We start from the raw sequence: 17754 nt of genomic DNA on the forward strand, positions 1-17754 counted from the left end.
ATGCCATGCGCGAGGGAGAAGAAATGCTAATAACAACATGGAGCAAGCGCAAATTTGTGAGGTGGAAGTGACACCAGTGTCTCTTCAGAAATACAGCAGCAATAGTAAAAGTAAATACAAGTACAGTCGCAATGCTAGTAACAATAAGGAATAGTATTCATAATGACTACGGTAGGCCTTCTCATAGTAACAAGAATAACGGAAGTTGTGCTTGATATTATCAAAGTCTTCATCACAGCTGTTCGGAGAAGTCGAGAGCATTCGGAATTTCATGGCAGGAAGAACGCACGTGGAAACAGTGTGCACTCTGGTACACAGATCAGTCTTCCGGTTCGTGTTCTTGTCGCAGTTGTCATTCCTGCTGCTATTAGAATTCATTTCCGTCAACGGCATTTACCTAAGAACAGTTTAATGACTATAAAATTGCGATCATGGGCTCAAATTCCGCTGGACGCAAGGATTTGTATCCAGCGATTTCTGTATTTCTGTGTTTTGCTGTCTTGTGCAGGTAGAGACAGAACTTTCGGTGGGCCCATCCTACATCTGAGAAGCCCTACCAAGTACCCAAAGGAATTTTATTACAGAATTAATTCTGAGTCGCTATGACCTCGTCTTGTGAGGTTGTTCATCTGTATGCATTAACGCTTTGAAGCCTGAAGTTCGTGAGAATATATTTAAAAATTCAGTTTCTACCTGATAGAAAAAAATATACTGCTCCATTTCAAAGACGAATCGATTAATACTGTTAGATAAATAATCGCTCCTCGTGAGAATCATATGAAACACATAAATACACTGCGTGAGAAAACTGCAGAGTTCCTTCTTTGTTAAAGCAAATGGTANTTATCAGGTATGAATAATGACATCTGAGGTGTACCCTGAAGATGGAGGCAGCAGGTGAATGCGGAACGTTGATAGCAATATAGCAGACTACGTATATGAAGACAGCACTCTACCAAACTACATGGTGTCTCGGCACTCTTCTATCCTGAGGATGTAGGCAGCAGTTTCCTTCGAAATTTCCTTCGAAAAGCTTGCACTTCTCTACCAAACTACATGGCAGCACATCTCAAAAAGCAGTCATTTTCAAGCACGGACAGAACCAGGTCTCAGACCAAATGCTTACCCGACTGAAACGCGGACCTATCTTGTGAGGTAAGCCTATTAAATTGGGTGTAAAAGGAAAGTGTAAACAAATTACCAGACTGTTTACAGTGAGCAAGTAGTGTACATCTACGTACATACATGTATAGCTGACCGTGTTACCACAAATGTCATCGCAGAGTACACTTCGCACTGGAGTCACGGGGTTCAAATATCGCTTCTCATATTTTTGTTCTGCGTTGTTTTATAATAAACCCGAACTTGCGATAGGCTGATCTTTCATCTAAGGAGTCCTGCATTGTGTCTGAAGTCTTATTGCCTCAGAAATGATTATGAATATGAATAGCCAAGATGGCATAATTCGTGACAGCACTCATAGTACTACTACTACTACTACTACTACTACTACTACTACTACTTACTCTCCAGCATCTAGATTTTCTTGAACCCTATAAATAGCTGGTAAATCAGTCTTAACTTTAGCCGTTTTAGTGTTCCTAACACCTCCAGGAAGATTCCTGGTACTCATTTATGTTAGAGGCTGAATCGACCGCAGGGCTACAGTGCGGCTGGAAGGATTAGGCCAATTGAAAAAATCCAATGACCTCATAGAAAATCGAACCCGCGACCTTCCAGCTTGCAGTTACGCTACCGCGTGTTCCTCCTCATTCCTGATGTTCTTTTTAATTACATGAGCAAAATTTAACCTCTTAATGTGAGCGTCAGTCCTTCTTTGGATTTTCAGGTGCTACATTCTGTGATACTGCCAAGAAAGGCAACTTTTTTTTCCGGGCGAGACACGGGAACATTTTATGCTCCCTTGCATAAACGGGATGTTTAACCATTTGAAGTCTGAAGTCCATCTAAATAATATTGCATTTAGCTCCCACCTCACAGAAAACACACTTCGTCTCCATTATGAAGACCAACCGGTTAATGTTTCGGGAAATAATCTCTAGTGATTCTGAGAATGATATGAAATATATAAATACACTGTGTGGACAAAATGCAGAGGTTTTGAATGTCACATCGGGCGGTATACATAATTACCACTATGATTTATATGGCAACAGTACCAATATACATTCCTTCCCGCCAGTGTTGAATTGATTCCCATTATTCCGAAGCGTCCCCGTTTTTGGGCATGCGTGCAAGACGGACACACGTGCCGGATCACTGACCCGCTTTCCAGCGTTCCTGCACGGACGTCAAGGCAAGCCAACAGAAACACGGGGCAATGCGATCTGCATCAACTGTAAGTGGCTTACTCTTACGGGGCATAATATTAAAATGGAAATAAGCTGTGAAGACGTGGAATGCATCGAAGCAGCTCTTCACTAGCAGCACTGATGACCATTATGTCAGAAAGGCACCGATGGTTGGCATGCCTGCTTCGTATTCCGCAGGCCTCGGCTTCGGGTATCGGCCTGGAAACCAGTTATCCTGACTGGTCCTTCGCAGTTTTCTCAATCCACCCAGGCAAAAGCCGAGATGGTGCCTAAAAATTAATCAACAACGAAATTTTTCCGCATCCCTTCAGATTAATTATTCACTGATCATCCTATGGAGCCGGGACAGCTCAGTCGGTAGAATGACCGTCCAATCCATGGCCTGTCGCTGTACCGACTGAATTATCTCTCAAATGATACCGGCCTGCTCATTCACGCAGCAGCAGGCAGCCTAAACCTGAGAGCGAAGGCATCAGAGAAATGTCGACGACGACACGGCTAATCTAACGGACGCAGGGTCATGACGTCACATGTCGTCGCTTAGCAACTGCATGACATGTAATAAAACTTAAAACACGGAACTGTACGCACATGACACAAGCAACGGATTTCGACATTCGTCTGTCACGTCGACTGCATCACACAGGCTAGAGTGGGAAGCAAGGGCTCTAACAAACAAACAAACTGAATATAAATGGCGACAGGTCTTCCTGCTGTCTTTATTTAAGGCCATTTAACGAACGTTTCCAGACTACTTAGCATCAAATGATACAACGATCAGTAACTGGTAAACTCGGATGTGGAAGTGGTCCAGTCGGAGGTACTAGAAGGATATTTTATCGAGAAAGCCCAAAGATAACCGCGAAAAATCCCAGTCAGGATCACCCACCTCCGGGTCAAGATTAGAACCCAAGAACATTCGAACAAGAACATGAGCGCTACCCACTCCATAGCAATATTCGGGCAAGGCTAGAGGCGTTAACCTGACCACGCACCTCCATCGAGCGGCGCGGTAAAGAATACTCGAAGCTATACCTCCATTTCTCCATATGTCTTCGTGCTGTGTGGTTAAGCAATTAAAAGAGAGACGAGTGTGCCTTTTTACTCTTCAATTTTCTTCAGCAACTTCACGAAAGTGTGACACAGAAACAAAAGATCTGACTTCACGACATACTTGTAAACAAAATAACATCTGCAGCAACTTCACGAAAGTGTGACATAGAAACAAAAGAGCTGACTTCACAACACACTTGTAGACAAAATAACATCTGCAGCAACTTCACGAAAGTGTGACACAGAAACAAAAGTGCTGACTTCACAACACACTTTTAAACAAAATAACATCTGCAGCAACTTCACGAAAGTGTGACACAGAAACAAAAGTGCTGACTTCACAACACACTTTTAAACAAAATAACATCTGCAGCAACTTCACGAAAGTGTGACACAGAAACAAAAGAGCTGACTTCACAACACACTTGTAAACAAAATAACATCTGCAGCAACTTCACGAAAGTGTGACACAGAAACAAAAGAGCTGACTTCACAACACACTTGTAAACAAAATAACATCTGCTTAGTCTTCATATTTCTGCGTTACGGCACCGTGCAGATTTGTAATGCTTCGGAAGAACATTTTTCTGAACACGGGGCCAATGTGCTATACTACGCATGTCCAACGCGTCGATCGCGAGACGATTTTTGGTCGATCTCATAGGCCTACAAGGAAATTATACGTGAAAAGCATGCAAATTCACTTGTAATATAATATGAGTATATTCAGATTTTGAAGGGAAAATACGTGTTAAAGTAGTTTGTACTTTCAATGTATGTTGCTTTTACAACAAACATCATATGTCGTGTTATTTTTACCAATATTTTTGCTTAAAGCGAGGTATGACCATAGGAGGGGGTGGTAGGTCACCGGCAGTTTTGGCACTAAAAAGTCGATCACAACCTGTTTGAAGTTGGACATGCCTGTGCTGTACCTATAATTCGCAGAAAGTGGGCGCCCCTCACCCCCACGTCTCTTGTGACGTCACAGGCCGGACCTTGTATGTCGCAAATCGTCACTCGAATAAACAAACAGCACAGCGTCCCACACTTGGCTAAGAGGCGGACAAGGATCCAATCAAGGTAACTTGTCCTGAACAGCGGTACTTGAAGCTAAATGTACCCCGTTTGAATTCCGGCGGTGACCTGAGCTGTTTCGTCAGATTTCTCAGTCCCGACAACTGCATCGCGGTCACCATCGCTGTCTATGATATTCGTAAAAATGCATGTGATGTGTGTCATCTGGTGTTGTCTGTTGTAAGAACTCCTTGCATTATATTTGTCCGGTTTCAAAGAAGACTGAGGCGTTTCGGAAAAAAGTTACTAAAACCTCGAAACATCAAATTTCGTGAAAATCGTTTCAGCAGTTTCGAGATTACATGAGGAGAGACAGACGGACAGATACGTCGGTGCCAACGTGCCCCAGGAACTGTCACTCTCCCAGAATTATACAGGACAGCTCTTCAGAAACCCACAGGCTCTAGGACTCTCATTTATTTCGGCTTGAGAGCAGCGGGTGATTGCGTCTGCGCAATGAACAATACTTTCGACATATAGAAACGAACACTTCTGAATGCACGAAAGAAAGGACATTTTTATTTGAGGAGAATGGCAGAAGGTCGCCTCCTCTGGAGCAGATTCTCCAGGCAAGACGCCCATTAGTGGTCGTGCTGACGAGTGAACACCATACAATCAACGAACGAAGCAGAAGTGTTGTGAATTAAACAAAAAGCGATTAACAGAAACCGCCTGGGGAGGGGTACTTTGTTGTCATTTATATCGATGCTATATATTCTCGATACTGATAGCATCATTAAACATCTCAAAGGAATAATTTATAAACCACAGAAAACTTTATCTGTGGGTTAGTTTAACCTCTCGAAGCCCAGCGGTTGTATTAGTGTACAATTGTGCCTTCTTCCCACACAGTGCAGCTATTTCTATGTACCGCATGGTTCTCACAACAAACCGTGTCCCTTTCTCTAAACAGCATCAATAGGCTGTTGTTCGTAGCGGACACGCAGTGTGTTTCCTGCGAGGTACGAGCTGCATTTTCATATATTATTTAGAAGAAATTCGGTCTTCGAATGGTTAAGACGCTGTTAAGACTTCAGACTACATAGCGTCGAATGGTAGGGCATTAGATAAACGATGAATTGGAAAAGATTTGGAAGGATGCGTTCGTGGCCCAATCGAGGTATTATTCCAGAAACTGCAGAAAGGGTGTGAGGAAAACCACGGAAACGCCACTGAAGGATAGTCGGTGTCTCAGCTCATACTCGAACTGGACAACTCCTGAATACCAGCGCACCCCCTCTGTACGGGGAAAAGCTTTTGGATGACTAGAGAAAGCCTCGCAGGTATACAGCGGCAATAGCATGTTGGTCCGGCCATCTTAAATGCTGTCAAGCTCATTCGCCTAATTCTATGAAGCCGAGTCCTCTTGAGAAGCCAACAGTCGCTAAGTTGCTCCCTGCCCAGAGCCCATTATCATAGGGAGCAATTTAGAAGATACACTTCGAATGCCTTAATTCCTAGTTTTAATTTGAAATGTGCAGTGCTAATATAACAAGGCAACTTCGGTCAAAGCGGCGTTACGGCCCGTCGATATGTCGGTTTTTGGTGTCGAGCTCCTCCTTGGGGCTCATGAGTTACAGTGTTCGTAGTCACGGAGCAGCCTCTTTGACGAGAGGGCGGGTTCGTCCTTTGTCAAGCCTGCGTCTCCGTCACTGTCACCATACACATTTTCATGTTTATATTTTTAAACCAATCCATTAATACCTAACAAAAGTACACAAGGCCCCTATCAGCCCGAGCTCTATATAGCAGATCATTCCGTATCTTACGTAGCTCGCGGTACAGCGACAGCTTAGTCATCTGGACGGCGGTAAGCCTGACCGCCTTCTATATTCTCTGCGTCTGGCTTCGCCTTGTCCCATGTTGCGAAGATTTGCATTTTCATAATTCTGTATGTTTTCTACTTGCTGCATGCATAATTTCGAAATACAGCATTAGGCAGTGTGAAAGCAGCTCACGAACCGGTGTGCGCCTTGGAAAGTGAGCAGCGGTGCGGAGAGCCTTGTTTTTCAGGCGCTGGAACTTCAGTAGACAGGTGTTTGACTCATGCTCTTTCCAAAGCATCGAAGAGGACAGCGGGATTGTGAACTGAAGTCACACCGCACTGAAAGCAATACTCGTCCTTACTTGCCAGTAAAATTCTACTGTTCTCTGCGGGTCAGAGGAAATTTACAGCGTGGGTCGCACTGTTGTCCCGCGACAAGGTCACCGCCTGTGGCGGCCTTTGTAGGAATGTGCCTCACAGACCGCCACTACACTGACTGGGCGAGTGTCCATGCTGCAGAAGAATCGAGCCCTGGTCCCTGGGAACACGAGGCACTGAGGAAAAGTACTTGCACTGCCCTGCACCTGGCCTTCTTGAAAGTACAACGCGTTCTTAACCCTTTCTATTTATATTTATATTGCTGATAAGTGAGGAACAGTTTATTTAACTGCCGACAACTGGCGGGTCACGTTCCTATCACTGATCAGGCCAGAAGTGTTGTGTTCCTAAGCAGACATTTCGTGCATAGTATGGAATACGCTAAACGATGAACACTACGTCCAGTGGGAAGGACATTATGCCATCTGCACTTGTATTCTAATCACGATTCACCGTACCAAAGCCTGTCACCGCACCAACAAAAGCTTTGAACTCTGACTCAGACACTGCTGGATCACGTACCTTCGATCGGAAGCAGCTTCATGGTTTTCCTCAGACGAATACGTGACAAACAGTCAATCATCACCCCTCGAGATACATTTATCCGTTGTAGTTGATTCACAGTGAAGAGGTCGAACCCTAACCATGAGGCCTCACGGAAACAGTTAAATTACATAAGAGAAGCGTAATGCTCCCCGTTCCTCCTAGGGTTTGCTACGGTTGAACCATACATGCAGCAAGCAGAGGGAGCCAGAAATTTGTTTAAAATATTGAGGGAGGAAAGGGGGGCTGAAGGGATGAGGCCACTTGAAAGATCAAAATGTAGATAGAGTATGGAGTTCACATCATTCTTACCAGCAGGCATTATGTACCAACCGCTTTAACGTTACGAGAACTTTGCATTTTGCCCACGATTCTCAGAGCAAACAGGGATTAACAGGTCTGACTTTGTAATGGGGACGAAGTTTGTTTCCTCTGAGGCTGGAAGTGAATCTGTAGATTTTACTCAGATTAATTTCAGGACAGGCTCTGGGTGTTATTATAACAGGAAATTTCGTCAAATTTGCAGAAATACGAACTAGAGAACCGGGTCATAACGATATGAACCTCCACTGCCGTAGAAACTTTAACTCTCGTAAACGAGTTCACTCCTTTCTGTGATATTGATACCAAACAAAGCCACAATCTGCGGACAAATTGCTGAGCTACACATAGTTACTGCTGTGCTTTGAGAGATTAATAATAACATGGCTGCTCTTTCTTGCAATGTGATACGATTCTGTTAACCGGCTAATCAATCATTAGAACTATTTATGTTTTATTTCATGACTTCTTTAATACTTCAGACTATATAACGTCGAATGATAGTTATCATTAGATAGTACATTGGAATGGACATGGAAGTGGTAGTGGCCCAGTTTGAAGTACTATTGCGCAGTTGCTTGGAGGGACTAGCGAAAACCACGAACAACAGATTGCCGGTCTCCGGCCCGATATTTAAACCCGGGACCTTAAAAGTGCGAAAGTTGTTGTGGTACTCGAGCTCAACGCTGGTCAAAACACTGGTTTCCGAATTTAACACAATGGGGGCCCCTCACATTCTTAATTTTGTGTGCCCCATTAATTTCTCGTTTTTAAAACCAATAATTGGGGGCTTCACTGTAACCGTTCATTCTGACTGGAGGACTGTTGTGTGTAAATTAAATTTGTATTAAGTTAAGATTACTAAATTACAAACAAAGAGATCCGGCAGTTAGCCAGCTCTTACACACGGAAGGGACATAGTTCAAGTTTTGCTATGTGGACAGGAAGGAACATCTGGTAATTTCCTAGAATTCTGGCAGTTTCAGCAAAGTCGGAAAGGCTTTGAGAAAATGAGAGCTGACAGCTTGGGACAGCGATAACTTAGAAGTGGGACGGCCGGAGCCTCACACCCTGACCGTAATGCATCAAGGGGCTGTCAACCTTAGCGTCAGGTCAGCATCTGCCAGAATTACATAGCAGAGCAACATGATTGGGAATTCAAAATTTAGGGAACCTCCTAGTTTGAAAACTTAACCAATGGCAGAAGTGGAGGAGTGGATTTCTCTTGGAGTCTGGGGTTCGTGGACCTGAGGATTCAGAGAGAGGGCATTCCACCTCGAGGGGTCTTGACACAACTTTCGGAAAAGTCGGACTCAAAATTTACAACTAAGGCCCTTCCGTAAAGTAGCATAAGTAAAGTTCACATTAAGTGTATTAATAAATTCAGTTATATTCAGTATGCTGGAAGGGATTAAATGACCATTAAGTGCAACGGTCTAAAGTGTGTGTGTGTGTGTGTAATTGTAGTGATGGGTTCTTCCTGCCCTGTCCGAGCCAGACCCGTATAAGACCCGGGATAGGAACTCAGCTCTACTGATTACTGAACAGAACCCAGTTACTCCCGTCTTTACCTGCTCTCGCGTAACAGCTCCAGCAACCACAATTCTCCCTTTCCATCTAACTTCTCGACATCTACGAGAAGAGGGAGGACGCTGATAAGTGGAGCACAACGTAGGATCAAGGAGGACGGCAACAGTGTGGCGCACAACGTAACAGAACCCAAAGAAGTGAGCGGTGAGAGAGTGGCGACCAACGTAAAGGGGCCAAAGAAGTGAGCGGTTACATCACCAATTGACAATATTTATCACCGAAGAGGTTACTGTAGACTTTACACTTGTACTCGGGAGGTGCTCGGTTCAAAATCTCCTCCGGGTCACCGGCTTTTCGTGGTCTTCCTCGGTCCCTCGAGATAATTTCCGGGATAGTATCTCGATCAGGCTATGACCACTTCCTTCCAAATCCTTTCCAATTCATCAGTCATCGTACCATCCGACACTGTACAGTCTCGGTACAGAAAACCTCTTGAAATGACTCACAAATAATATTTATCAAGAGCAATATCTGCAGCGATATAACGATATGTAGCCCACAGAAAGTGAACCGACGTTTCGGGAGAATATATCTCCTCCATTTTAGGGTCGAATGCTTTCATGCTGGTTTCTTGCTCGGCTTATTCTTCGACCTTGGGTATGGAAGCGACACGTTCCTCCGAAACGACTGCTGACTTTCAACGGACTACAAGGCGTTATATCAGAGAAGATAGTGATCTTCAGGACTACCGCTGTGAGAACCTCAGATCATAAACATCGAGATTTTACAAGAGCACAAAAGTGAACAGTTTCATTATACAGTTCCCCAGAATATCTCACCCTTGTGGGTTAGTCCGCAGTCCCCATGTAACCCATTAACCCGTCAGTACATTCACACAGCTCTGCGAATTGGGTGACTGGCTAAACACACGCCACCCATTACGTCACACTCTTGTGAACTGTATAATCGATTAGCCGGTGAAGTGATCAGCTGTGAAAGCAAAGCGTCATGAACGAGCACACCTGGCGACTTTCACGGCGAAACTGTGTTTTCACTACTCTGACAATGCTAAAACAACTGATAACATTATCAGAGGTCGGTGACAGTTACAGGCAGACGCACTGCCACTTGTCAGCAGCGTCGCGACGTCTCTGGGGAACTGGACGTATTGGACTCCTTCCTCCTATACCAACCGGTGAATGGGGGCTCGATTCTAGTCAGGGCCAGAGATTTCTCCATAGCGTCCAAACCGGTTCTAGGAACCAGCGAACCTCCTATCCAATGGTTACCGGAGGCTATTTCCCCGGAGTTAAATCGGCCGGGGAACGAAGCTGACTACTCATCTGTTCCTAGAGAAAAGGTTAAGAAAGCACGGAGCATTGCAGGTTGGTCTAACTTAGTTCAAATTCATCCTAACATTCGAGGAGCACAGTCTGCTGTGTTGTGCCGCAGTGTAGTTCGGATGAACATATCGCCTCCGTCTTCAGGATCGAACAACAAAGGAAGCACAAAAGCATGAGGCACAGGTGGCAAGCTAAGCTCCGAACTACAGGGCGTTATAGCCCGTCGCAGTGAGAACCCCAAACCCACCATCCTACAATTCGTCGCTGTAGAGTACAGATACTGAAGTAAGAGAGCAGAATGCCCCAACACCCTACAATTCGTCGCTGTAGAGTACAGATACTGAAGTAAAAGAACAGAATGCCCCAACATCCTACAATTCGTCGCTGTAGAGTACAGATACTGAAGTAAAAGAACAGAATGCTCCAACACCCTACAATTCGTCGCTGTAGAGTACAGATACTGAAGTAAGAGAGCAGAATGACCCAATACCACGCCTTCAAGCATTACAACTTCTACGCACCCACATTATACATGCAACACAAACTGGGCTTCCAAGCACTTGCACAGTTGACAGAGGAGGGAATCGAAAACGGGACTTCTTATATACATACACTGCTATATCTAGAACTATGTTTCTCAAACTATGGGGCGTGGTGAGATCAACCAACCCTAAAAAAAAATATTGTAGCGTGCAAGACTAGTTACTACGCAACAATTGCAAACAAACAGGTTCCCACTCTACCTATTCAACATGCAACAGAGGAACTTTTACAAGGAGTATTTTCTGTGGTCTGCGCCGAGATCATTGCTAAGCAACGGCGCAATAAACATGCCTCTGCGACAGTAGAAAAGATGTGTTTTCTACGTGGTCCGTGCCGAGGACCTATCTTGAAGACAATTGGGACGACAGAGTTCTTTAATGAAGTCTATGAAAAGAGGACTTGAGCGCGTGAAGCTGAAAATTTTCCACTGTATCGTATCCACTGTATCCACTGTAGCGTATAGTGATTTGTAAAGTGTGGAATTAGCGATAATGTTACAGTTATTTGTAGTTAAGACCTCTAAGTGGTCAATAAATCTATTCACCAATCCAAATTCGGTCTATAAGCACCCACCCCTACACGTGACAATATGAAGTTAATCTACATAATATTAGGAAATCGGTTCCTACGTCACAGGAAATATACTGTGTCTCCACGATAACTAACAGTTGGCTATAACCTCTTTATTAACCGTCACAACACAACAAATATCAAGATTAGTGCCTAGTTTCGGCTCTGCAGAGCACTAATCTTGATATCTGTTGTGTTGTGACGGTTAATAAAGAGGTTATATATATAGTAACACAACAGGATGCATGAAATGAAAATTATTAACAGTTGGCTAATACTGTTTAGGGCTATAATCGTTATTTACTGTGAGAATCGTGCCAGATACATATAATAAGATACGACTGTAGTGAGGAATGTATTGGAAAGGATGTGGAAAGTAGCGGCCATGAATTACGTTAAGCTTCTATCCCGGTATTTGTCTGGACGGACTGAGGAAAGCCAGGAAAATCCTCAGTCAGAAGAGTCGGTATCTCGACCGAGATTCGAAGTGGTCACCTCCGGAATGCAAGTCAGAATCGTTACCACTTGCGCCAACTTTCTCGGTACGTGGTACATAAAGTTACCACTGTGTTCTAAGGGTTAAGTAGAATTTATTTCTCAATAACATTCATGCACCTGTAGCTACTTGCTGCGTTTCACGTCAGTATCAACCGAGCTATGGCATTTCGAAGTATACATTCATTTTCAGTAATATCTGAGAGGCCATTTTCTACCTCACATGAAACACACTGCGTCTCCATTACAAATAACAACCGGTTGGCGCTATTTAGAAAAATGATCGCTGTGTATCGTTGGCATCGTTAATATTGGAGCGAGTTCTTTATATAGTAATCACACCGCTGTGAAGGCCTGACAGAGGCAGGGTCGTGTGACATTTCTATTTATCGACAATATGCTTACCAGGTAGTAGTCGATGGGTTTCTCGCGTGCCTTGTTGTACGCCTTCTGCAACTCGGTGGCCCTGAGCGCGTGCGCGATGTGCAGGGCGCTGGCGTCGAAGCGCCCATACTGGTAGTGGTGCTGGTATGGGTGCGCCTGCTGGGTACCATTGTTGCTGTTGCTGCTGTTGTGGTGTCCATTGAGATGAGGGCGGATGTTGAGCGCCTCTGCGTCGAACGTTCCTTTCCCACTGCCCCGAATCTGCTCGTTCACGAAGTTGGCGGAGCGCGGGACATTGAGGGCCGATCTGATGCCCACGGCCGAACCATCCAGGTGGCCGGGGCCGATCTTAGGCACATGAGAACAGCAGTACACCTCCTTATCCTCCTGACGATGCTGGTTGTTGTAGTACGTCTTGAGCGTCAGTTTGGTACCACACACGGCGCATTTGAAACAACCGCTGTGGAAGAAAGTAAAGTCCTTCAGGGGCCCGACCCTGTCTACCTGATACACCGTCTGACTGCACCTGAAACAGGTGCTCTCATAGAAATTCATGCGATACATCGCGCCCAGCCACGTCACCAGTTGTATTTACAGAGCTCTGAGCACACAGCGGCAGCCATATTCCCGCACTGCTTCTTCCTCAGTACTGGCGCGACCAGCCAACCACGGCAGGCATGGCAGCAGGTTCCCCTACCACCTGCAACAGCGATGGAAAGCACCGCGACATTCAACCATGTGGAAAAGGGAATGTAGGCAGCAACCTGCGAGAGACCCCCGACGGGTTATCAGCTGGAGTGGCCGGCCGGCCGGCCGGTCAACTGATTCACTACTTATTCACCGCTGGGTTAGCTCAACCGGTATAGTGACTATGGCAGAGCGTCTTGGTACGTCAGTTTCGAGCGTGGATATTATCCAGGACCTCAGCAGTGCTCACTAACCTGGGTGTTCAGAGAAAAACGATCGCTTAATCCACGTGAGATTTCATTTAGGGAGAAGAGACCGCATCATTTGTTAGAGTATTAAGATATAATGGCATGAGTGGCCATGGAATTTCTTCTATTCCCCATAGAATCTACGGAACAGGCTGTGAGAATGGGAAGTGGATGGAACTGGCTCAGGATCGTGTTTAGTGGCGGGCTTCGGTATTAGTTGTGTCGAAACTTCGGGTTCTGTTGACAGAGTGTGTCCTCATTGGGCAAAATGTGACGCAATGAGTTACGAAAGTCAGAACACAATTCAGTTCTTTTTGTGCGCAAGACATCTGAAGGAAACCGGAAGCTCGTGGTTCCACTTCACGACGCCGCTACATCTTGTTACGAGCAGAGGGAGCGGCAAAGAGCGAGTCCGCCTTCAGATTACTTAGCGCGTTTCATAATCGATCTGTACTGGGGAGTGTAATACGATACCACTGTGACAACCGGCTTGCAGGCAGCTGAGTCGGTAAAGTGACCAATGTTTCTAGCAACAAAACGGAGCGATTACGTCTTCACATTCCTAAGGAAATCGACTCACTGCATCAGGCGTGCTTCTCATTGAAGGGAAAATGTTATGACAGATGAGCGTGGAATTTCGGGGAACAGAATATCAGTGCAAGGGTTTAAAACAAATTGACACTAGGATCTTACGGGACGCGAGGTCGTGGAGTTTGGCAGATAGCCATCAACATTTCAGAAGAACTTGATGCTTCCATCTCCAGGGTAGAAAACATTTCTACCCTCAAGATGGAGGCAACATATGTCTCCAAAAGGTTGGAACTTATCTGTCAGACTGCACGGTGTCATGTCCGTAACCACCATCGCGAGAACCTCAGGTCTCACACCCACCTTCCTGTTTATGGATGCGTGTCTATATCCGCTTACATGATTCATCACCGAAACGATGAAACGAATTTTGAGGAGGGCCCAAATAAACCTTTTTTAGTGGGTACATAATTTATTCTGTGTATATCGACGCCAAAATCGCCGAGAAGGATGACTTTAAGTATTAAAGACTCTGAATTCGAACTTCGGCAGGACACCAGATAGTCTGATTTATGTTTCTCGTGGTTTTACATAGTGCCTAAAATTAGACAATCCCTGCCTCCTTCCGTATCCTCTCCAACTCATTATTCGTTAGAACATCCTGTCATTCGATGCGATACAGTCCGACATACTGACGGCGTCGTTAATCAAGCCACAAATAAACTCAAGTTCGCAGTGTTTCTAAGAAGTCAACGGCTCATTCCGCAGACGACCGGTGCATTACGTAGCTTCTCCTTCTGGAGGAACTGAGGAAAGGCGTTGTGACGTAATACGGGCCAGCCTGTCCCAGTATGGGCATGGCGCACTGCGGCTACACCCACGGCGATGACGTAGGACTCGCGGCCCACATGTTGCGTGGAATCTGAAACCTGGACTGGTCTATGGAGTGCGAATCGGGTTCAATTTCATTGCACTGTTTACACAAAACATTTATATTTAAGACAAAATTGAAAACAAATTCAGGTAAAACCATTTTATCATGATTATTTGTTAAGAAGTTTAAATCGCAAACGCGCATGTGTCGGTGACGTAACAGAATATGTAGCTGGCCATTGGTTAGAATTGCGGATGCGTCAGTGAGGTAAGAGTGTGGCTGGTATTGTGCTTGCTACTCCAGTCTTAGTGCTGTGGTCGTTTTAGGCCCCCCATACACACACAGTTTGGCCTTCCGATCGACCTTACAGGCAAAACTGTGACAGTTTACCCCCTCCATTTCCTCCCCATACACGCGCAGATAAAGCGGCAGGCTTCATGAAACAATCACGGTCTTCCAGCCTATAATGTTGAGTCACACACGTCACGTGCTACGGTCCTGCAGGCAGAACTGACGGACTGACGGGTTTCCCACAGGCCAACAGTCCAAACGATTGGCCGGCCGCACCACACACGTCAGTTTTGTCTTTCAGTCTTCAACTGTGCAGGCCGAACTGGAGGCCAAACTGTGTGTATGGGGGCCCTTACAAATATTGCACATGAAAGGCCGCGGCTGGTTTAGGTTGCTTGCCGTTATTCCTGACGGACAGCAAAGTGTGCTTTTATTGCAAATCTGGAAGGATGGGATTTCTGCAGCAAGGCATCTCCACTTATAACATGGAAGTCAATGGAAAAAATAGGGTTCGTGCTACGGAATTCCACGATGCGGACACATTTTAAAGAACACGTCCCTTTCGCACTCGGGTAAAAAGGCAAAGCTATCCCTGTAACAAGCCGTGGAGGCCCATAGGGCTGTGAGACGTCGAGGTTCCCACATTTTCTAGACAGTCGGCTCACGAATGACGGTAAGGTTGTCAGCCTCATGCGCCGGCCGCCCTTTACCACCCCCACCCCCCGGAAGATTCCTGTTATTCATCTGTGTTACATATCTAGTCGACCACCAGGATTATAGTGAGGCTGAAATGATTAGGTCAATTGAAGGATCTAATGATCTCAGCGGGAATGGAACCCGCGACTTCCCGGCTCGTAGTATAGTGCCTCAACCAACCACGCTGCCGCGTTCTCCAGACGGCAGCGTCCTGTAATGTGAGCTACTGAAAGCGCCATTAGATAAATTAGGCACTATGCTACAAGTCGGAAGGTCGCGGGTTCAAGTACCGATGAGGTCATTGGATTTTTTTCAATTGACCTAATCCTTCCGGGCGCAATATGGCCCTGGTGTGAGTACCAGGTATTAAATAAATAATTTTCCTGGGGAGTAAAGCGCGGCCGGCGCGTAGGGCTGACAACCTTACCGCCATCTTTGAGCCGATTGTCTAGATAGTGTGGGACCCTCAACGTCTCACAAGCCTATGGGCCTTCATGGCCTGTTACAGGGATAGCTTTACTTTACTTACATTATCCGCTAGCTAAATTCAGTTTGCTTCCGGCTGAACATCAACGGGGGAAGAACTGATTGTCGTCTGGGTATGGATGAGCTGTAAATGGAAATGATATTGAAAATTCCGGCTATGGCATTTGAAAATGATGCGGCATTTAAATGCGGAACTTGTATATCCCTGCAATGGCAACGTGCTAAATCGCGTCCTCTATCTGACATTAAGCCTCACGCTCTCCAACGTGCAGATGAATTTCCGGTGGAATCAAGATGCCCCAATTAGCCCTCCATGTATGCACGGCCATTGTTATGGCTTCGCTCTGGTGGGCAGGACTGCTTCATCATTGTTGTTGTCTCTCCATGTTTAACGAAACTGGATAGGCATTTAGCGACCTTGAATACACCACACAGCACTAACTGAGCAAGGAAGGATGATACTGTCTTATCAAAGCAAGGAACAAGGCATTGCTCAGACGGGTGATTTGCCCTCAGCTGCTGCTCAAATATGTGGGTATGAGCGTGGGGGCGCAACGAGAGAAGCAACTTTCCTAAGGGGGAGGCGGCCTATATATTTGCTTGTAAGCTTACATTTAAGCAGTATAAGGCTATTCCTACTGATCGCCCTATAGCAGTGGTTCTCAGCCTCCTGGTACGGGCGTGTCATGCTTGGTTTAGAATAGAGTACTAGCATTTGACAATGAAATTGAAGCTGTTTCTAGCCTACTGCCCTTATTTTGAAAAAGAAAGTAGGCTTATGCCCCCCCCCCCCAATCTTCCTTTGAATTCCAATCCTTACAAAACTTGGTATGTATGCCATGGCACCAGAGCTCATCTCAACAGCATATTTCATAAATCCTACCCATCACATTGTGTGTCTATATGTGTATCCCAGTATCATTCCTAGGCAACGGCTCGTTAAAAACGTTACCGCAGCAACCAACACACGAGCAACAATATAATATTCGTTGGACATGTCGTCTTCCACGCGGTCCGTATCGTATCAAAGGATATTCGACTCTTACAAATACGAATTTAAGAAGTTTATGCAAATGCAGTGGTTTCAGTACATCAATTAGCAAAGAGTTCATTGTGCTGCCCCTTCTTACCTTTGTGTAACAATTAACAATTGTTGCTGTTTCACTTGCATAATAAATTTCATATAATCACACATCTGTACAGAGTCTCGAGTCACAATCTAATTCTTATGGTGTAAAGGGGGCAAATAACACCACCAATTAAATTAATCAGTGACAGCTTTCCAAGTACTCGTATATGTCAGAAATATCGAAATCTTAATTTCTTATGAGGGGCACGCGGTAGCGTAGTTGGTTGAGGCACAAGCCGGAAGGTCGCGCGTTCGAGGCCCGATTTGGTGGATTTTTCTCAATTTACCTAACACTTCCAGCCGCATTACAGCCCTGGGGTCGATTCAGCCTCTAACAGAATGAGTACCAGGAGTCTTCCTGGGGGTAAAGGGCGGCCGGCCATCTGTGAGCCGACTGTCTAGATAATGTGGGGCCCTCAAGGTCTCACAACCCTATGGGCCTCCATGGCCTGTTATAGGGATAGCTTTTAATTTCTTACG

The 17754-nt window shown here is 45.4% G+C and overlaps 1 protein-coding gene across 3 annotated transcripts in view; it reads right to left on the reverse strand.

The window, feature by feature from the left end:
• Positions 1-17754, reverse strand: part of LOC111863268 (hillarin) — an 86006-nt gene that overhangs the window by 31660 nt on the left and 36592 nt on the right. Inside the window, exon 1 of one of the 3 annotated variants that reach the window (XM_023849432.2) lies at positions 12357-13016. The exons of the other annotated variants lie outside the window; for them this stretch is intronic. Coding sequence (XP_023705200.1) covers positions 12357-12899 — 543 coding nt within the window. The 5' untranslated portion in view covers positions 12900-13016. Of the gene's footprint in view, positions 1-12356; positions 13017-17754 lie in introns of those variants that run through there. 3 annotated transcript variants of the gene reach the window in all.

Source organism: Cryptotermes secundus, unplaced genomic scaffold, assembly GCF_002891405.2.
Source record: "Cryptotermes secundus unplaced genomic scaffold, Csec_1.0 scaffold929, whole genome shotgun sequence".
Taxonomy (NCBI): Eukaryota; Metazoa; Arthropoda; class Insecta; order Blattodea; family Kalotermitidae; genus Cryptotermes; species Cryptotermes secundus.